Raw genomic sequence first — 23101 nt, 5'->3', positions numbered from 1 at the left:
ATCACTTGTCGTCAAAAACATGAACTGAGTGCATCTCAGCAACCATAGCAGCTAGAGACTTAATTTTGGTTAGTGAAAGCTTAGAGGCCAGTGAACAAGAGGGCAGTGTGGAAGAGGTGCTGCCACATCATACTGCTGCACACTGGTCCAGTCCAAGCCCCGAGTCCCATGGCATATCATCTATTCAAATGGCAAGATAAAACAGAAGTTTCATGAGCAACATGACTGTTTATCTCCCTTGGGGATATCCAGATGCAGGATCTCAGTATTGTATCAGCTCAGCTGCTTCCCATGGACCCCCTTGTGGCCAGGGATGATGGTGCAGTGTTTTATCTCAGTTTCCCCTCTTGGTTCCTCAGTAACAAACAAAGAGACTTTCACAAGTCCAGTAATAGCTCTTGTTGGAGCTTTTATAAAACAAAGTTCCAAAACAAACAAAAAAAGGCCCTTGAACCCAGCTGTAATCTGGCCACAGTCCCTCCTCCCTGAGAAACTGCCTCTTCCTTTGTTTGAGAAACTGCCTCTCCCTAAACCTCAGGAAAAGACACAAGGCCTGGTCTAGCTTCTTTGTCTTCTTCCAAAAAGGAAAACCAAGCTTCTAACTCGGGTCGGCAACCTTTTAGAAGTGGTGTGCCGAGTCTTCATTTATTCACTTTAATTTAAGGTTTCACGTGCTAGTAATACATTAACATTTTTTAGAAGGTCTCTCTCTCTAAGTCAATATATTATATAACTAAACTATTGTCGTATGTAAACAAGGTTTTCAAAATGTTTAAGAAGTGTCATTTAAAATTAAATTAAAACGCTGATCTTACGCTGCTGGCCTGCTCACGAAAACTTATGCTCAAATAAATTTGTTAGTCTCTAAGGTTCCACAAGTACTCCTTTTCTTTTTTTTCTTACTCTGCTTGTACAAGAGTCAGAACAATGGGCTGCAGTCCTGATTGAGGCCTCTGGCTACTGCCTCAATAGAAATTAATTAATTAATCTCTCTCTCAGCTTCTTGGACATCCACCAGCACCTTATAATGAACCTTCTGATAATTCGGGACAATCCCCCCGGCCCCGGCCAGACACCAGCCATATCTTTCAACATAAACACTCAGCTTTTACAACCTTACCTCTCTAAATTTCTGGAAACCCATCCAAGTGCTCCCCAACTAACTCACCAGACTGAATCCATCCTCCCTGGCTCCTTGTCCTCTCAACTTTTTTCCTCCTCTTACCAAAACATGTAACTGACTCCCCACCCCCACACACACCTGTTGTCAGAATCTATGCTCTCACCAAAACGCAGGATAATTGAATGCTCTCTTTCCTCACTTGACACAACCTTCCCCTAACTATCCCTGAGCAAACTACAGCATTTGCTCAAGAAACTCCCTGAAAAAGCACAAGAACAAATCTGCACAGACACACCCCTAGAACCCCGACCTGGGGTATTCTATCTGCTACCCAAGATCCATAAACCTGGAAATCCTGGACGTCCCATCATCTCAGGCATTGGCACCCTGACAGCAGGATTGTCTGGCTATGTAGACTCCCTCCTCAGGCCCTACGTTACCAGCACTCCCAGCTATCTTCGAGACACGACTGACTTCCTGAGGAAACTACAGTCCATTGGTGATCTTCCTAAAAACACCATCCTAGCCACTATGGATGTAGAAGCCCTCTACACCAACATTCCACACAAAGATGGGCTAGAAGCCGTCAGGAACAGTATCCCCAATAATGTCACGGCTAACCTGGTGGCTGAACTTTGTGACTTTGTCCTCACCCATAACTATTTCACATTTGGGGACAATGTATACCTTCAAATCAGCAGCACTGCGATGGGTACCCGCATGGCCCCACAGTATGCCAACATTTTTATGGCTGACTTAGAACAACGCTTCCTCAGCTCTCGTCCCCTAATGCCCCTACTCTACTTGCGCTACATTGATGACATCTTCATCATCTGGACCCATGGAAAAGAAGCCCTTGAGGAATTCCACCATGATTTCAACAATTTCCATCCCACCATCAACCTCAGCCTGGACCAGTCCACACAAGAGATCCACTTCCTGGACACTACGGTGCTAATAAGCGATGGTCACATAACCACCACCCTATATCGGAAACCTACTGACCGCTATTCCTACCTACATGCCTCTAGCTTTCATCTAGATCATACCACACGATCCATTGTCTACAGCCAAGCTCTACGATATAACCACATTTGCTCCAACCCCTCAGACAGAGACAAACACCTACAAGATCTCTATCATGCATTCCTACAACTACAATACCCACCTGCTGAAGTGAAGAAACAGATTGACAGAGCCAGAAAAGTACCCAGAAGTCACCTACTACAGGACAGGCCCAACAAAGAAAATAACAGAACGCCACTAGCCATCACCTTCAGCCCCCAACTAAAACCTCTCCAGCGCATCATCAAGGATCTACAACCTATCCTGAAGGACGACCCATCATTCTCACAGATCTTGGGAGACAGGCCAGTCCTTGCTTACAGACAGCCCCCCAATCTGAAACAAATACTCACCAGCAACCACACACCACACAACAGAACCACTAACCCAGGAACCTATCCTTGCAACAAAGCCCGTTGCCAACTCTGTCCACATATCTATTCAGGGGACACCATCATAGGGCCTAATCACATCAGCCACACTATCAGAGGCTCATTCACCTGCGCATCTACCAATGTGATATATGCCATCATGTGCCAGCAATGCCCCTCTGCCATGTACATTGGTCAAACTGGACAGTCTCTACGTAAAGAATAAATGGACACAAATCAGACGTCAAGAATTATAACATTCAAAAACCAGTTGGAGAACACTTCAATCTCTCCAGTCATTCGATTACAGACCTGAGGGTGACTATCCTTCAACAAAAAAGCTTCAAAAACAGACTCCAACGAGAGACTGCTGAATTGGAATTAATTTGCCAACTGGATACAATTAACTTAGGCTTGAATAGAGACTGGGAATGGATGAGTCATTACACAAAGTAAAACTATTTCCCCATGTTAATTCTCCCCCCCACCCCGCCCCCCACTGTTCCTCAGATGTTCTTGTTAACTGCTGGAAATAGCCTACCTTGCTTGTCACCATGAAAGGTTTTCCTCCTCCCCCCCCCCCCCCGCTGCTGGTGATGGCTTATCTTAAGTGATCACTCTCCTTACAGTGTGTATGATAAACCCATTGTTTCATGTTCTCTGTGAGTGTATATCAATCTCCCCTCTGTATTTTCCACCAAATGCATCCGATGAAGTGAACTGTAGCTCACGAAAGCTTATGCTCAAATAAATTTGTTAGTCTCTAAGGTGCCACAAGTCCTCCTTTTCTTTTTGCGAATACAGACTAACACGGCTGCTACTCTGAAACGTATCCCTGAGCATTCAGCTGAACCCAACTACAAAAAGCTTCTACATGAACCTGTCCGTGAGTAGCCACACAGATCCATTCTGAATGCTTTCTACTCACATCTGATTAACAATATTGAGTAGAATTGTATAAAAATGCAGATAGATAGATCTGATGACTATAGTCTTGTATAATGTCTCTGTAAACAAAAGCCAACTGTTGTAATGATTGTTTTGTTTCTGATATTTACATGGCAAGGATTTGTAGACTTGTTAAAACTTCCTAAATAAATAAATACTTTAAAAAAAATTCAGGTGTTAAATGTTGGCAAGTTAAGCCCATTCCTAAATTACCAGCAGAAGTGGGCATCAAAAGTATCATTTAAAAATATTTACCACAAGAAAGGTTTGTATAGTTCTTACCGGTATTTAAGTAGTTCTGGAGAGTACTTTGACTTAGCTTTGAAAATCACCTAGAATAATAGGGAGAAAAAATTGCATCATTCACAAAGTAAATACAAATGAACAAATACACTATGATCCTGAGGAAAAAAAAACATCTTATCTGTCACAGGTTATTAGGATTCATAAAATGTTTTTTGCACCTTCAGGTTATCTGAACTAGAAAATTTTGCCACTTAAACTATACCAAGTGGCAAAACCACCCTAGTGCAGATACACTGGTATAACTTAGTCCAGTTCAGGAATCGGAACTAACTAGATCAGTAGAAGGCACCTTTAGACTGGTATGACTATATCCACACTAGGACATATGCTGGTATAACTATATTGGTAAATAATTATACCTCCTAACCAACATAAATATACTGGTGCAACTTTCTAGTGTAGACCAGCCATTGTTGACACTTTGAGCCTGATTCTCATTTACATTAAGGTCTCTTTACCTGGCAGTGTAGCATAGCCTTAAATTGGGTATAAATGTTTGCATACACTTTAGAGGCCCATTACATTGCCAGAGCCGTGTAAATGTGAATCAGGCTGAGTGTATTCTACTGAAGTTTATTCAGTTCTCTCCGGTTACATCTTAGCTGCCAAAAAAGGTGTGTTTTTACAGAGAGATAGCTATGGAGCATTAATTATCTTGCTGTAAAAATCTGTTGTAATGGAATACATGAGCCCAAAGACTCAAAGGTGTTAACATGACCCTGAGACTGTCTAACATTACACAGTTTTAAACATTATTCAGCATTTGGTAAACAGAGACCTCAGCCTGCTTATTACTATGGCAAACACACCATTAAAATCTTTGAAACCTTTTATTAAAGATACAGAACAGATGGAAAAACAGTTAAAGCATTTGAAATGTAAAGTATTAAGTAAGGCCTTGTCTACGCTACACAGTTTTGTTGACAAAAGTCAGCTTTCATTGACAAAACAGTGGAGGTGAACACATTGAAAACTCCCCTGCTATGCCGAAATAATAAAACCACCTCGACAAGCAGTGTAGCGTTTTTTGCAACATAGTTAGAGTGATGCAGCATCAGTGTAGAAACTCCACTTGGTTTTGTCGCCCTAATTGGCCTCCAGAAGGCATCCCACAATGCCATCCTGACCACTCTGGTCAGCACTTTGAACTCTGCTTCTCCAAAGGTACTGAGCTATGCGCCCCATTTAAAGGCCCAGAAATTTTTAAAGTTCCTCTTCCTGTTTGCTTGACATGCACAGTCCACGTAGCATCTGCCCAGCTGATCAGGCTGGTTTTCTGCAGCAGACGCTCTCTTGCGTGGAGCACACCAGAGCTGTTGGATCTGCCGAGTCTATAGGGAGAGGAGGCTGTGTTGTCGCAGCTTCATTCCAGCCGTAGGAATTTTGATACCTATGGGCTGATTGCTGGTGGCATGTAGAAGGGGCACAACAGGGACATGCAGCAGCATTGTGCTAAAATCGAGGAGCTTCGGCAGGCATACCAGAAGGCAAGGGAGGCCAACCATTGCTTTGGTGTGGCGCCAAAGACATTCTGCTTCTATAAGGAGCTGCACACCATCCTCAGTGGTGAACCCACCTCCACCGCCAAGAGCTCTGTGGATACTTCAGCAGGGATTGGAGGCAGCGGTCAGCAGTCTCAATCCCAATGATGAAGTGGTAGATGAGGAAGTAGCACTGGAAGATGATGTGGAGCAAATGGCAGGGTTGTCTGGTAGCGCGGCAAGTCAGGACCCTTTTTCCACTCTGGAGGGGTCTAGCCAGTCCCAGCACTCCAGCTCTGGTGCGCAGGAAAGGGGAGCTCCGATAAATGCTCATTTTGCTTTGATACTGCATGGTCAGAGGAGATTGAACTCTCATGTACTTTGTTATATGGTAGAGGAGGGATAAGGGACAGAAATTAACAACAGAGCCAATCCCTCTCTACTCTGGGTCCATGGCAGAAAAGTTTGTTAATGTACACAGAGCAGTCCCTGGAATCCTCCATAGTGATCTCTAGGAAACTTTCCTGTAGGTATTCTGCAATCCTCTGCCAAAGGTTCCTTGGAAGAGCCGCCTTATTTCTCCCCCCCACTGTAGGAAACTTTGCTGCTCCACCAAAAATGTATTTCTGCAAGGACTAGAGTGGCACACAGGCAAGCTGCATATGGAGCCAGTCTGAAACCATACACATGCAGGAGATGCACACTTGCAACCTGGGTTACCCTTAGGAGTGAGATATCGGGTTTGATTGCTCAAGCTTGTGGAAAAGGGTACCAATATTCAAAATAGTCTCCCTAGCTGCTTGTAGTAACCCCCTTCGTGAACCACTCTTTGTCCCTTCCTGCCCTTTCCCTCATATCTCCCCCTTCCCTCCCCCAATCTCACCTTATTTGGGACTTGGGCCGACTTGTGTGCTAGCCCATGAACAGCAAGAAAGAAGTGTGTATAACTTTTGTGATTCACAGCTCTGAGCACACTCACAATACTGTGTCTATTCACTGTTTCTTTGGCTTCTGCAAAGGCCTTGACGACCCCTTCCTCCACACTAGCGGATTGACTCTGTCAGATGAGGCGGTGAACAAAGAGGATATGTTTCACGAAGTGCTGCAGTCAATAGATACAGCACATAGCGAAACAAGAGAGGAGGGAGAAAATTAATGAAAAACACAGCTTGAATAGCCTGGAAAGGATTTAGGAACAGGAGCGGATGATAAAGCTCCTGGAGGGCTAGACAGAGATGATGAAGTCCCTCATTCACCCTGCAATCTGAGTACATCTGGGCACAGCTCCCCCTGCAGCCACTACAGAACTCTGCTCCATGTCCTCCCCAAATTCCCCCACCGTATTCCTTGCACGTACCCCATGCACTCCATGCCTAGGGATTGATTTCCCAATGAAAGCTGGAGTTACACACAGCTGTGAGAGCCCTAACCACAAGACTGTTCCTCATTGCATTGTCCCCTGTTTGGCCAAAATTGTGTTTTTTCCTGTTACTAAAGTGAAATCTTTGAAATAAAATGAGTCTTTATTTTTGAAATACACATATTGATCAGTGCTAACATTGAAACACAGTGACTATAGGTAGGAATATTTGCTCACTACAATTAACACTCAGGAAGCAAGTACTACAGAGGTAATTCAAGGCAGCAAATAATCATTGCCTGATTGAATGCATCACTGGGAATCATTGTCAAAATGCTCATTCAAAGTCTCCCTGATTCAAATAGCCTCCCGCTGTGCACCCTAATTGCCTTTGTATCTGGCTGCTCTAAATCAGGAATCGGTTGATCAGCCTCAGCAGTCCAGGTGAAACTTTTGTCCCTTCACTTTGCAAATATTATGTAGAGCACAGCAGGCCCCAATGACCATTGGAATATTTTCCTCATTGAGGTCTATCAAGGTTCCTTCCCCACTCTGAACTCTAAGGTACATATGTGGGGACCTGCATGAAAACCCCCTAAGTTTACTTTTACCAGCTTAAGTTAAAACTTCCCCAAGGTACAAACTATTTTACCTTTTGCTCTTGCCATTTTATCGCTGCCACCACCAAACGTCTAACAGATATTTAACCGGGAAAGAGCCCGCTTGGAATGTCTTTCTCCCCAAATCCTCCCAAAACCTACACCTCCTTTCCTGGGGAAGGTTTGATAAAAATCCTCACCAATTTGCATAGGTGAACACAGACCCAAACCCTTGGATCTTAAAAACAATGAAAAAGCAATCAGGTTCTTAAAGAAGAATTTTAATAGAAGAAAAGTAAAAGAATCACCTCTGTAAAATCAGGATGGTAAATACCTTACTGGGTAATTAGATTCAAACATAGAGAATCCCTCTAGGCAAAACCTTAAGTTACAAAAAAATAAAAAAAACCCACAAAAACAGGAATATACATTCCATTCAGCACAGCTTATTTTCTAAGCCATTTAAAGAAAACAGAATCTAACGCATATCTACCTAGTTTACTTACTAAGTTCTAAGACTCCCTTCCTGTTCTGTCCCCAGCAAAAGCATCACCCAGACAGAGAGAGCCTTTGTTTCCCCCCCGCATCCATCTTTGAAAGCATCTTGTCTCCTCATTGGTCATTGTGGTCAGGTACCAGCGAGGTTATCCTAGCTTCTTAACCCTTTACAGATTAAAGGGTTTTTCCTCTAATCAGGAGGGATTTTAAAGGGGTTTACCCTTCCCTTTATATTTATGACAAGGTCTAACCAGCGAAAAAGACAGCGCCAGCAACCTTTTATTTGTACAAGGCACATTCAGTGGTCATTCGGCACCTGCTGAGCCTGTTGCTGAAGCGCTCCTTGCTGCTATCTAGGTTCCCAGAGTTAGGCTTCATAAGCCATGGAAGCAAGGTGTAGGCAGGGTTCCAAGGATCACTATGTGCATTTGCACATCCCCCATTGGAATCTTCTGGTCTGGAAAGAAAGTCCCAGTGTGCACTCCAGTGTTCCTAAAGATGCGTGCATCATGCACCTTCCCTGACCACTCCGGCATTGATGTCAGTGAAATAGCCCTGATGATCCATTAGCGCCTGCAAGAGAAGTAGCCCTTTCGGTTGATATACTCCATCGTAAGATAGTCGGGAGCCAAAATTCGGATATATATTCCATCTATCACCCCGCCGCAGTAAGGGAATCCCATTGCCTCAAAGCCATCAATTATTTCCTGCACATTACTAAGAGCCACAGTGCTTCTTAGCAGGGGGCAATTAATGGCCCTGTACACTTGCATCACCACAACCCCCCATGGTGGGCTTTCCAACCCCAAACTGATTCACGACTGAACGGTAGCAGTCTGGAGTTGCAAGCTTCCACACAGTGATTGCCACTCACTTTTCCACAATGAGGGCAGCTCTCATTCTGTTGTCCTTGTACCACAGTACCGCGGCAAACTCCACACACAGTTCCAGGAAGGTGGATTTGTGCATTTGAAAGTTCTCCAGCCACTGCTCATCATCCCATGTGTGATGTGTGTCCCCTTCAGACAGGCATCATGATGCAATCCCAGCACTCAGTTCTTGTTTCCCTAGCCCAGTACTGATGGTCCACCATGGCAAGCTGCTCCATGAATGCCAGCAGAAATCTTAAATTATTTGTTTCCATGGCAGAGCAGGCATCAGCAAGTCACTATTTGGCAGGGCGTGAAATACTGCAGGTCCAGCTGCATAGTGTTCATAAGACTCATTACCAGACTGATCAGCAGCTCAGGATCCCTGCTGTCACGCAGAGGCAACAGTCACACAGTTTACAAGGGCAGTTGAAAAATGGTGCAACACAAAGTAGGAAGCCCATGGAATGATGGGATAGAAAGCACTGCATCACGGGACGGCAAGCACATCCCCATGATGTACCACAATCCGTTCCCAGAGCTCCCAGTGGCAGAGGGTGACAGAGGGTAGTGAAAAGAAAAGGAGTGAGTTGCACAATGAGATAGCTACCCATAATGCAACACTCTCTCTGTCGATGCAAGAGCAAAAACTCTGGACGCTCTCCGCTGACACAAGGAGCATTGTGTGGAAGTGCACAACCGATGTTAATAAAGCAACTTATGACTGTCGACGTAACTTAAGTTGATTTAACTCTGTAGTGTAAACATGGCCTAAGGCTTTCATTTTAACAACTTTCCTTGTTCCCTTTAGCTGGAGAGAGTCTTTAGAAGGAACAAAACTCTTGTCTGACAGTTTCTTAGATGGTAATAACTGTCCTTTTGAAGGAAAAGAAAAAAAGTTAGCTGAGCTGAGCTGAAGCTCTTGCTGCTGTTAAAGTCTGATCACATTTTAGAAGATAAAATGAGAGAAAAGAACAGCAAAGGTTCATTTTTTAAAAATACAGCTTCTGTCTTTGGTGTTGACTTTCACTTGCAACCTCACTGCTGGAAAAGCACAGGCATGGCTCAGAGTCTTATTAGCCCACCCAGAGACCTGACAAACTTTTGCCAGGCTGTAGATCGTTGCTTTTAACTGCCTTTTTCTGGTCAGAAGCTTACAGCAGCATTGGAAAATATACTATCTTGGCCAGCTAAGCCAGACTTTTATTAGACAGAAGGAAAAAGGAGTAGGATAGGAAAGAGAAATAAGGTGGGTGAGAAATAAGGAAGGGAAAGGACACACAAGAGTGAGTGTGTGTGTCAAAATCTCACATCCCAAGTGATAGAATTAGTGGGGGAAGCAAAAGTGGATGGGAATCTGGGAGGCAGTGACCATGAGTTGGTTGAGTTCAGGATCCTGACGCAGGGAAGAAAGGTAAGCAGCAGGATACGGACCCTGGACTTCAGGAAAGCAGACTTTGACTCCCTCAGGGAACAGATGGCCAGGATCCCCTGGGGGACTAACATGAAAGGGAAGGGAGTCCAGGAGAGCTGGCTGTATTTCAAGGAATCCCTGTTGAGGTTACAGGGACAAACCATCCCGATGAGTCGAAAGAATAGTAAATATGGCAGGCGACCAGCTTGGCTTAATGGTGAAATCCTAGCGGATCTTAAACATAAAAAAGAAGCTTACAAGAAGTGGAAGCTTGGACATATGACCAGGGAAGAGTATAAAAATATTGCTCGGGCATGTAGGAAAGATATCAGGAGGGCCAAATCGCACCTGGAGCTGCAGCTAGCAAGAGATGTCAAGAGTAACAAGAAGGGTTTCTTCAGGTATGTTGGCAACAAGAAGAAAGCCAAGGAAAGTGTGGGCCCCTTACTGAATGAGGGAGGCAAGCTAGTGACAGAGGATGTGGAAAAAGCTAATGTACTCAATGCTTTTTTTGCCTCTGTTTTCACTAACAAGGTCAGCTCCCAGACTGCTGTGCTGGGCATCCAAAATGGGGAAGAGATGGCCAGCCCTCTGTAGAGATAGAGGTGGTTAGGGACTATTTAGAAAAGCTGGACGTGCACAAGTCCATGGGGCCGGACGAATTGCATCCGAGAGTGCTGAAGGAATTGGCGGCTGTGATTGCAGAGCCCTTGGCCATTATCTTTGAAAACTCGTGGCGAACGGGGGAAGTCCCGGATGACTGGAAAAGGCTAATGTAGTGCCCATCTTTAAAAAAGGGAAGAAGGAGGATCCTGGGAACTACAGGCCGGTCAGCCTCACCTCAGTCCCTGGAAAAATCATGGAGCAGGTCCTCAAAGAATCAATCCTGAAGCACTTAGAGGAGAGGAAAGTGATCAGGAACAGTCAGCATGGATTCACCAAGGGAAGGTCATGCCTGACTAATCTAATCGCCTTTTATGATGAGATTACTGGTTCTGTGGATGAGGGAAAGCAGTGGATGTATTGTTTCTTGACTTTAGCAAAGCTTTTGACACGGTCTCCCACAGCATTCTTGTCAGCAAGTTAAGGAAGTATGGGCTGGATGAATGCACTATAAGGTGGGTAGAAAGCTGGCTAGATTGTCGGGCTCAACGGGTAGTGATCAATGGCTCCATGTCTAGTTGGCAGCCGGTGTCAAGTGGAGTGCCCCAGGGGTCGGTCCTGGGGCCCGTTTTGTTCAATATCTTCATAAATGATCTGGAGGATGGTGTGGATTGCACTCTCAGCAAATTTGCGGATGATACTAAACTGGGAGGAGTGGTAGATACGCTGGAGGGGAGGGATAGGATACAGAAGGACCTAGACAAATTGGAGGATTGGGCCAAAAGAAATCTAATGAGGTTCAATAAGGATAAATGCAGGGTCCTGCACTTAGGATGGAAGAATCCAATGCACCGCTACAGACTAGGGACCGAATGGCTCGGCAGCAGTTCTGCGGAAAAGGACCTAGGGGTGACAGTGGACGAGAAGATGGATATGAGTCAGCAGTGTGCCCTTGTTGCCAAGAAGGCCAATGGCATTTTGGGTTGTATAAGTAGGGGCATAGCGAGCAGATCGAGGGACGTGATCGTTCCCCTCTATTCGACACTGGTGAGGCCTCATCTGGAGTACTGTGTCCAGTTTTGGGCCCCACACTACAGGAAGGATGTGGATAAATTGGAAAGAGTACAACGAAGGGCAACGAAAATGATTAGGGGTCTAGAGCACATGACTTATGAGGAGAGGCTGAGGGAGCTGGGATTGTTTAGTCTGCAGAAGAGAAGAATGAGGGTGGATTTGATAGCTGCTTTCAACTACCTGAAAGGGGGTTTCAAAGAGGATGGCTCTAGACTGTTCTCAATGGTAGCAGATGACAGAACGAGGAGTAATGGTCTCAGTTGCAATGGGGGAGGTTTAGATTGGATATTAGGAAAAACTTTTTCACTAAGAGGGTGGTGAAACACTGGAATGCGTTACCTAGGGAGGTGGTAGAATCTCCTTCCTTAGAGGTTTTTAAGGTCAGGCTTGACAAAGCCCTAGCTGGGATGATTTAACTGGGACTTGGTCCTGCTTTGAGCAGGGGGTTGGACTAGATGACCTTCTGGGGTCCCTTCCAACCCTGATATTCTATGATTCTATGATTCTATGATGTCTAGAATTTAGCTGGACGCAGTGGAGGTGGCAGTGTTATCTGGGTCCCTCTCTTGGCCCAGAGTCAGGACGACTCTTGGGATCAGGATGACAAAGGCCCAACAGTGTTATGATAGATCCCAGGGTCCCGGGAGATGGTGAGGGGTGGCAGCCATGATGGTAAATTTCATTGCAGTGGTTGTTGGCAGACAGCTGATTCTTCTGTTAATTTTCACCAAAAGCCTTTTCTTACTTCTCTTGTTTATCAGGCATGATTAGGGTGACCAGATGTCCTGATTTGATAGGGATAGTCCTGATATTTGGGGTTTTTTTCTTATATAGTCGCCAATTACCCCGCACCCCCTGTCCCAATTTTTCACACTTGCTATCTGGTCACCCTAGGCATGATCCTAACACAGGCCTTAAGTTATATGAATAGGCCTCTCTGTTTGGACTAATTTAGTCTGTCTTTACCTTTTCCCAGATACTTTATAAACATTCATCCACTTTCCCACAGTTAGGCTCACACATGAGGTAAATTGGTAGGTCCAGTTATTACAACAAAACCTAGGCAAGGAGCTGGGATTTTTATCATGATGTAGCTAGGAGTCGGTCATCCACATCCACAGATACCTCAATAGGGGCAAGGAAAAGAGAATTGCTCGCCAGCCCTACCAGTGGCACCTGATGCAGAGAGACCAGCGACTGTCAGGGGTTAATGAATACTGTCGGTCCAAGGGATTAGAGAACATTGACTAAGAAGCAACTCATTGAGTGAAGAGTCCTAGTTCCTGTACAAAGCAGTTTAGCTCCAGTAAACATGCATTTATATTTGATGCAATGTGTTAGCTAGGAGTGGGCAGCTCTGGCTGAGGGGCATAGGATTGAACTCACCAAGCTACATCTCAGTAAAAACTTCGTGTGCCTTGTCTCCACTAGGATTTTACAGCAGAATAGCTAATGCATGTTAGTTATCTTAAAAAAATAAAATGAAAAAAAAATCTTTTCTGATAGTGAGTACATACCCTGACTGAAGTGCCCACCTGCCATAATCTTCCCTTTGACTATGCTCCATGATTGTATCTTGCACTCTGTTTCACTTTTTTATCCGCATATCCTCTTTCAAATAACATTATTTAAAAAACAAACATGCCCACACACTTTGAATACATTCATGATTATCAAAAGGGTATGGAAGCATCATTAGTATTTCACATGTTATATTTTCTAAGAAAATGCAATTTGTAAGGGGGAATTTAAACTCAGCTTCCTTGCCATGGACTGAAAAGGAACCTGCTCACCACTTTAAAAAAAACAAACTTTAATTATGTTGCATGTTTTAGTGTGGATGATTTGCTTTTAAAACCATTTTCCTTCCACTGGTCTTTTCTTTTCCATATCACTAGAACTACTTTTTCCATGTGCTTTAAATACAGCTGAAATAGTATTTGCTGTTTTTTGTTTAAAAGCTATTTACAGAATATATCTCTTATAATGGAAAATGTCTTTGCTTGTGCACTAGCCTCCTCTTCTCTGGAGATGGTGATTGTTGAGTTAGAGCCAGTAGAGGGAGCCTGGCTTTTCAATAGGTCCTACAAAAATAATAGCTCATTTAAAATCTGAAAGTCTCGAGAATTTTCTGCAACAGTTTCTAATCTTTTAAAAGTAAGTCAAATGTCTGGGCTGCCTACAAACCCAGGCATTGTCTCTGATAGTAGTGTCATAATATTCTGTGTTCAATTATCTATGCACCCCTAATAATATGTACTCAAAGGACTTCAGAAACAGGTTTATGTTGTTTTATTTTACTCGCTGCTTAAAAGGAGATAAACAAAAAGCTTATGTCTGGTTTTGCTTCTCTGTGATGTATAAACAAGGCCCAAGAGCTTTTTGTAAGGGGTCAGGGGTTAAATTGTTTTCTTGCATGCTTTTTGCACTAGAAATTCAGCTTTTGTTTATCCAATTTATCCTGGAAGACAACGCTCTGGATGACTGGAGAACATGTAGGATCATGACATTGCAGAGATCAGGCATGTGACATCTAACTAAGGGGCTGATTCTGCAACTGTTACTCACATGGAGTAGCACTTACACAAGTATTACCATTAATTTCAATAGGATTATTTTCATGAGCAAAGTAGTACTCAACGCAAGTGTTAAGAGCTGATGTAAAGAGTTGTTACAGGGTTGTAGATTGCCCTAATTAGCTTTGGTTGCCCTACAAAAAACTGGTTGCAGAATTTACCAAGAGTAGATGCTGCAGGGCAGTAAGTAGACATGAAAGAGTGCTAAAGGGTGCTGTACATTTGTTAATCCAATGTGCTGGATTGACTGTACATTTTAGTGGAGCTGCATCTGAATTTTATCAGAGATGATCAGTGATTTTTATTCAAACTGTTTAAAATTATGCTAGGGAAATGTGTAAATATTTCTCTGCACTAGTACAGCTCCCAGGGTGCTAATAATAATAGAAGATCTAGTGCAAGGGCATAGGGATTCTTACCACCATGTCACCAAAGCAGAGGGTCAGATTCCACCATTGGGTAGTATCTTACTCCATGAGTAGCCCCATTGAAATTAATGCAGCTTATCACAGAGTAAGGTACGCTTCAGTGTTGGTAGGAATATCAGAATCTGGCCCTTACAGATTTTCCCAGTGGAGATGCAGCTTTTTGTTTTTAACACCTGTTTAACTCAAACACCCTACAAGCAGTTGGAAGAAAAGATCAGTTTGTTAAAGCTTTAACAGCCCCTCCCCTTCCATGAAGGACTAAAAGTTCCTAGTCAACATCTGAGTCATCCAAGGTCTTTCAGCAGAATGGGGAAAGCCAGGCTAGAACAGACTGGAAAGCAAGTAGAAAAGAGACTCTTTTAAAAAAAGTTCTTCAGACATCCCTGAGAAGCCAGGAGAATGGCAAGAAGGAAAACTGCACTTGTGATCTTCCTTGCTGCTTTTCTCATGTCTAAAAAAGTTGATTTTTTTAAAGATTTTTTTCCTACTAATTGTTCTTTACATGATAAATATCCTGCCTTGATTCCTTGTTTTCCCCCTGAAAGACTGAAGATCTAAGATGAGAATCTCCCCCTACTCTGGCCCCTTCACCCCAGTGTAAGAGCTGGAGAGGTGTAAAGAGGTTCTAAAAGCCCCAGATCCAGCCAGGGAGAATTCTCTATTGCAGAAACTGGGAAAAACAGCAGCAGGTTGTCCTCTGATGAAGTCCTCAAGCAAAGCCCAGTGTAGGTGGCATGCCAGTTGTGGGGCTGGGGCAGGAAGGGTAGAGCTGCAGTGCAGAGATTCTGGGTATCTCTGCACCCATAAGCAGCCAGGGATAAGCTGTCATAACTTAGACAGCCCCATCAAAAGTTGTCTATATTACACCACAGGTCTCTCTAGCACCAGGAGTATCCCAGAATCAGGAGTATGTAAAGGTGGTTATAGCCACCTCTCACCCCCTGGGGTTGCAAGTTGATTCAGCAAATAATCTCATTCCTAGAGCTTGTCTACAGTGGGGAAATTTTCTATCCAGTTTTAACATTGAAAATCAGGTTATTTGAAACAAGCTGATTAGAGCCAGAGTGTGAGGTGACCCAACTCATTTTTACTGAGCTGGATCCAAGACCACACCTCATTCTGAGGGCTAGAATAGGATTTAAGTGCAACATAGGTCTTGGGCTAGGCTTTTGCACAGGCATGAAGTTCACTCTTCATTATCAGTTCCCATTTCAGAGACCTGTGAAGCAGTGTGTCTTTTGCCCATCTTTGTACTTCCTCCATGTTCCATGCAAGTTTGTCCTCACACCTTGAAAGCACTTGGCAACACCCACTCCTGCCTATACCTCTGCCTCATTGACTCTTACCTTGTCCCACAGAATTTGTAATACAGCAGTCACTACCAATGCTAGTAGCAATAGCATAGATGCTAATGCAGCCAGGGCTAGGGCTATTTATCATCAAGTCATGAACATTTGCTCAGTAAAAACACCTGAGCCCTGTTTATACCAGCAACTTAGCACCTGTGCAGGTATTAATTTTTCTAATGTAGCCACCACATAGAGTGTATTGTTGTATGTCTTACAACATGTCAAGGAATATAGTTTTATGTTTTACCACCTGTAGTGTTACTCCTGGGAAGCACTGGGTACATTTAAAGCGCTTTCTAAATGAATAAGCGCTGGATAAAACTTTTTAAAAATTGTGTATTGATTTCTACTGCCTCTTTTTATTAATGAAAAGAACCTTCTGTCCCTTAATCTGGCTAGATTACATTGTTAAATTCTATATAAATTAATTAGATAACTTCCCTTGTTTTCCCCTCAGAGATAATATACACATTAATTAGAATTCCATTTAGGTTATGTCACTTAAAGCCTTGCACTGGATTTTCCCTGCCCTCAGTTGCCTAAACTCTGCTTCTTGGTGGTCAATGGCAGCTGTGTGAGGCAGGGAAAACTTCCCAGTCAGGATGCCAAGAGGAGAGGGGAAATGAGGAGTTGAATTGGTAGGACTGGAACTAATCTAGCCATCCTTCCCTGGGGATGGAACCTCCCTCCACCTCACCACAGAGCCTCTTTCAAGTCATCTGCAATGCTTGGAAAGTGTCTGACCCTGATGGTTTAAACTTATGACCTGCCAACCAGCTTTTTGTATGTGTCCTGGGAATGGGGGGAGGTTTGGGATTTCCAGCATCTCTCTAGGTCTGCTTGACTTCATCCTCTCCACCCAACCTCTCTGCACTCTAACCTGTGTCCCCCCACCCAAAACTTCTGTGCTGCAAGTATTACGTTTAAACTCTGAAACATAACAGAACAAAATGAAACATGCCACCCTATCCCTGAATTCCTTCCAGAGGGGGGAATTTTTTAGCATCTTAGCTAACCCATAGTCTATGTCTCTAAATGCAGATTTTGAAGGATTTCTTAGGCTCTTGTGACTGCCTCCAAAACCCCAAGGCTTTTATTGGTTCAACCTTGTCAGTGATAACAAATGTAGATCAGAGAGAGAGAGAGAGAGAGAGGAGAAATGGATCCCAACAAGGAAGGCTGCAAATAAGAAATGTCTTGAATTCAATTAAAGTAGGAAATATATTTGTTGCTGAGTTATACACTTGTTGATGTTTTTGAACAGCTAAAATAAACCTGTGGCATTGGGAAGGGGCAGATGTCAGGCAGGCAGAACTGCAGGTTTTGCAGACACCCCTTGGAGGCAGGAATGCATATTACCATATGTTACCTGATACATCAGTTGCTCTAGCTCATATTGTGTAATTATTTGCAGGCATCCTGCTATTGTTTTACAAAAGTAATATCCCTGCTGTTTGTTTTGTTCTTACATTAACCTGACATGTAGTTTCATAGCTTCCAAGCAGAGGAAGTTTTACTCTTAAGGAGAGGGTTATATTATTTCCTATCTTTAGGACACCAATGAATGCACACAGAAGCAGGATCTTTGTCTTCCTTATGGAAACATGTGCACTTCCGGCAACAGTTGGGTTTGGAAGAGAAGTGATCGTTGCTATTATGTATGCTTTCTTCTAGCACCCTTTACTACTATGCCATATCTAGGGCATCAAAAGCCCCGCACAGTAAAAGTCTGTGTACTCCCAAGCAGCAGCCAGCACTGAACCCCGAGGACCCCAGTCAGTGTCAGTCAAAACCTTGATTATCTGTAAAAAGAAAAGGAGTACTTGGGGCACCTTAGAGACTAATAAATTTATTAGAGCATAAGCTTTCGTGAGCTACAGCTCACTTCATTGGATGCATCCGATGAAGTGAGCTGTAGCTCACGAAAGCTTATGCTCTAATAAATTTGTTAGTCTCTAAGGTGCCACAAGTACTCCTTTTCTTTTTACAGATACAGACTAACACGGCTGCTACTCTGAAACCTTGATTATCTGTAACTGCTTTTCTTACTGGTCCAGCAGGTTTAACAACCTCCCCCACTGCATTACAATTCCTTTGGGGGGTTTTATTGCTGCAGGTGACTGCTCAAAACTCAGGAAAACCCCTGCTGTACTGGTGCCACTCTGTCTCATTTTATCTAAGGCACAGTTGAGGCCTTATTTATAAAGGGTCCTTACTCCTGAAGAAGAGCAGTGTAAGCTTGATTCTCTGACCAACAGAAGCTGGTCCAATAAAAGGTATTGCCTCACCCACCTTGTCTCTTTCACTCCAAAAGACAGCAGTAGCTGCTAACTCTCCTTCAAGTTCAAAGGTTTTGCAAATGATCTTTAAACACTTACCAATTAAATCAGTTTTGTTGTTCAATTGGAAGGATTTAGGAATATTCTTTCCCTCCTACCCCCTCATTTAAAAGGAGAACATTTACGAACTTCACATCTTTATTGCTTCTGCTAGCTACCTTCTTTTCCTCTCACTAAATAACAGTTTCATGCAGTGAGGCACAGCTGCAGTCTACTTTTGCAAAGGGGGGAGGAAGTTGCCTCTGAACAGGTTTGTGAAGTTAAAGTGATTATTGAAAACAAATTCTCTTTCCCCACCCCTTTCACACTAGTTCGTGCTTGTCTGCTGTGCAAATGTAGGTGTACATAAAAAAAATAATCTCAACAACATGTTTAATTATAAGACAAGCTATCCCCCCATTGGTTGGAAGCAAAGAACTAATAAAAGTGAACTAAAAATGTATAAATTTGTTCCATGTATTAAGTTATATTCCCACAATGGCTGTGCTTATGTTTCTAATCTCAACTCCTTGTTTTAGCTGGGTGGAGCCTAATTACAAGTGGGACTTTCCATGGCATTAACTAGCATGGAAACAAACAGCAAGAAATACAGTAATCATTTGCTTTTCTCTAGCACCTTTCAATCATTACTGGTAAAGTGTTTTGCAAATATAATTTTAAAAGCCTCACAACACCAGGTCAGTATTATATTCTGTTGACAGAGGGGCAAAGTAAGGCCTAGGGAGCTTGTGACTTACTCATGGTGACACAGCACAACTGATGTCAAGATTGGAACCCAGGAGCCTTAACTTTGTCTCCTCCTCTAAGCACTACAGTCTAGTGCAGCAGTTATCAAACTTCATTGCACCGTGGCCTGCTTCTGACAACAAAAATTACTACATGAACCTAGGAGGGAGGACCGAAGACCGAGCCTGCAGCCCCGGGCCAGGGGACGTGCAAAGCTGAAGCCCCAGGGCTTCTGCCATGGGCGGGGTCCTGTAACATTACCCTGGGCAATGAGGCTTGGGCTTCAGACTTGCTGGGGCCCAGGGCCAACACCAGCCTCTCAACCCACTTTGGGGTCTAGACCCACCATTTGAGAACCCCATGTCTAGTGGATCTCAACCTATTTACCATTGTGGGCCCCATATGCAGCTCCCTATGTATTATATGGGCTGCATCTACACAATAGATATACTACTTGTATGGCCCTGAGGATGTCATATGGGCCACAGCTGTGTGCTGATTGGGCCACAGATTGAGAACCACTGCACTTGACCATACTCATTACATAGCTTCAAAGTGCTACCAGGCAGCAATGTTATAATCCAAGTAAAATGAAAATGTGAGTATATACATATAAACTCTCTGTCTCTCACTCTCTCTTTTGGATTTTCCTTGAGATGAAAGGAATCAATTACCTGTACTACTAATCATCATGCATTCTCCATGCTCATTTAATCCATAGCATCTTGGCTGGGAGCCAAGATATGAAATTCTCTCTTCAGAAGACTTCAATGGGAGTTGTATGTGTGTGTAAATTTGGCCCAAGGGTGCCATTTAGAGCCAACTATGGTGACCGATGGATTTGTGTGATGCTGGACACTTGTCTCTTGGAAACAGGACCACCACCAAATTTATTACACAATGGCCAGGGAATCACCGTCTTATAATAGCAAGCTGGGTCACTATCAGCTCTCACATTTAACACATGCGGTTTTTATAATTCTTACTTGGTGGCTTTCGGTTTCAGAAGCCAGTCTCTTTTCTTCAGTAAGATTATTTGTAATTTGCAGACCTATACTAGTTGTTGCCTCTGGGGAACCACTTAAAAGGTGTGTGTAAAAATCAGTCCAGTCCCAGTCTAGGACCTAATGGATAGGTAGTCTACATCACAACCTGCACTCTAGAAGGTAGTCTCAGTGGAGTGTTCAAGCAGGGAGACTGATCTGCACACTCACCCATAAGGTCCAGGTATGCTAGGAAGATGACCCATTACTGATACGGTAATCTAAGAGCAGAATTCAGAGGAAGGTTGGCTTTGTGGTTAAGGCACTAGGACTCAGGAAATCTAGGCTCAAATCCCAACTTTGCTCCAAGTTTCTTGTTTGACCTTGGGCAAGTCAGGCAAACTTTCTTTGTCTCAGTTCTTCATTTGTAAAACAGAGATGACTCTTTCTTCCTTCAGTTCCATCTTGTCTATTTAGATTATAAGCTCTTTGAGGCAGAGGGTGTCTTTTACTGTGTGTTTGTACAGCACCTAGCACAGTGGAGCCCTTGTCTCAGTTGGGGCCCCCAGATGCTATTGTAATACAAATAAGAATAATAATTTGGGCCTGCAATAGGAATCTAGTTAACAATTCTATTACATGGCTACCACTCTGAATTCTATTACTGATACACAAAAAAAAATAGAGTCCAGCTCAATGACTTGTACTGGCATTGCAGAGCCATCAGGAGTAAACAACTAAATCTCATTTTTTGTCAGTAAAACCATGCAATATGTTTCTGAATGCACACAGAACAACTGAGCCAGGAGGTTTTACAGTGTCCCTTTGAGCAGAACTGCACTTTAGACAGCCACCATAAAATAACACCAAGGTTTCCAGTACAATTTGTTCAGCCTTAGGTTAAATGTCACCTTTGACTAGGCAACAGATTTATTTATTGCTTCTCCCCAGGGTGGCTGCTTCATTATGGTAGTTGTCACTTGCCTTCTAAAACACAAAGTTCCAAATTAAATACATTAAATGTACTTCTTTCCCTGCCTGGGTACATTAGGAAATCACATCTCTCTTACCAATCTTTAAAAAAGTAAAGCTTTACAATTTTGTAGTACTTAATCAACCCAGGCACAGAAATGTCTATTCCTTACCTGAGTGAAGTAAAGATTCATCAGTGTCAGTGTGAAAAACTGGAGGCAAACTGGGAAGCAATAGAGAAGCCAGAAGATGAAGGGTCTGAGAGAGTTTGCTGTGACAAAATCTTTGAAGTAAAATGAAAAGAGCACAGTCCTAAGTGAGGCCCAAAATAGGCACAGAAACAGAAAAACAGTTTGGTAACTGAACCTCTTGTGCCTGTAGTGGAGGACCAGCCAAAGTTGAACATAGATGAACACAAACAGGAGGGAATAAAAAACAGTATATACAGTGGTCAGGCCCAGCTTCACATACGGAGGGACAGCTGGTGTCAGTGTCGGTGGCAGGGTGTCATTTTTCAGTGGGTCCCACTCAGAGGCCTCCATTTGAGATCAGAAATCATCAAGAGTTGCTTATTAAGTTTGGCTTCTTCTGCTCCTGCTTACTCCTCCTTTCATCTTCCTACAGCAGCATAGGAACCAAGAAAGTGAGAGAAAGAAAACAAGCTGCACTTCCTCTTTGGCAGCTCACTGACGGCTGGTAGCACATGATCACAATTCAGAATGATTCATTAGGGCTGCCTGTGTCAGCAATTGGCAGGGAACGATTCTGAAGGCTGCAGCGCGCTTTGCCCATGTTTGTGGACAACCCCTGCCCATCCTTCAGAAAACAAAGAAACTCCTCCCTGAGAAGTTTATAACCAAACCCCTTCCTAAACATGCTAATCTTGATTTAAGATGGGGTCAGTAACACTGGTGTGTTATGTAGGAAGAAGCTACTTGATATTTTTTACTAGTGATAGCCAGGTCAGATGCTGTGTTTTAGTTTTTTTAAGAAGCAACTTATTTGCCAGTGTTTAACTAAGAAGACTTTTAGGAATCTTTATTTTAAACACTGCAGTAAGATGTAATGCCCTGGATCTTTATTACAGAATCCGGCAGTGCTTGGTAGGGAATATACAATTCACACTGCAAACTGAATGGTCATCTCATCCAATAGCCTCTCTCTCTGTTAGTGGCCAGTGTCAGATGTTTCAGTGGAAGGGGCGCAAAAACACATAAGGCCTAGTGGTGCCAACACTCCAGGATTGTCCTGGAGTCTCCAGGAATTTAAGATTAATCTTTAATTAAAGATTATGTCATGTGATTGAAACCCCTGGGAATATGTCCGACCAAAACTGGCAACCCTGCTAAGGCATCAACCTAAATGTATTGTGTCTGTGCTTAACAGGGACAAAAGAAAAACACTAAATGCCAAAATGTGCTAGAGCAGTAGTTCTCAAACTTTTGTACTGATGACCCCTTTCACATAGCAAACCTCTGAGTGCGACCCCCCCCCTTATAAATTAAAAGCACTTTTTAATATATTTAAAACCATTATAAATGCTGGATGCAAAGCGGGGTTTAGGGTGGAGGCTGACAGCTCACAACCTCCCATGTAATAACCTCCTGACCCCCTGAGGGGGTCCCGACCCCCAGTTTGAGAACCCCTGTGCTAGAGCATAAGTGTCACTGCACAGGATTTCCCTACTCAAATCTTTTCTACCTTGGCCATCTCTGGGACAATAGTTGATTGGAGATGCTTATTGGTAAACATGCAGACATGACCTTGGGATTAGCTTTATAAAATAACACTTTCCATTGTGGGCATTTCTTATGTTGTGAATGTTTGTCATATGTGGATGAGGCTTGGGAAGAGACACTGAGTGGCTTTGACATCTGCACTATGAAGAGATAAAATTCTGAAACACCTCAAAGTTATGTAGAAAGTTATGACAAAACCATCCTGGCTAAGGCAGGAGCAGAATTAATGTTCTTGCTGGGTTTTGTTTTATTATATAATCTACAATAAATTGATTTGA

The 23101-nt window shown here is 43.3% G+C and overlaps 1 protein-coding gene across 1 annotated transcript in view; it reads right to left on the bottom strand.

The window, feature by feature from the left end:
* The window catches only part of GPR137B (G protein-coupled receptor 137B), a 37464-nt gene extending 15683 nt beyond the window's left edge, over window positions 1-21781 (bottom strand). Inside the window, exons 1-2 of the mRNA XM_038397495.2 lie at window positions 21258-21781; window positions 3790-3839 (exon numbers count right to left, since the gene is read on the bottom strand). Of these exons, the coding sequence (XP_038253423.1) occupies window positions 3790-3839; window positions 21258-21626 (419 nt within the window). The 5' untranslated portion in view covers window positions 21627-21781. The remainder of the gene's footprint in view (window positions 1-3789; window positions 3840-21257) is intronic.
* Window positions 21782-23101: the final 1320 nt, after the last annotated feature.

The sequence above is a fragment of the Dermochelys coriacea genome, chromosome 3 (genome assembly GCF_009764565.3).
Source record: "Dermochelys coriacea isolate rDerCor1 chromosome 3, rDerCor1.pri.v4, whole genome shotgun sequence".
Taxonomy (NCBI): domain Eukaryota; kingdom Metazoa; phylum Chordata; order Testudines; family Dermochelyidae; genus Dermochelys; species Dermochelys coriacea.
Note: the sequence above shows the minus strand (reverse complement) of the source record. Positions and strands in the feature narration are given on the sequence as shown.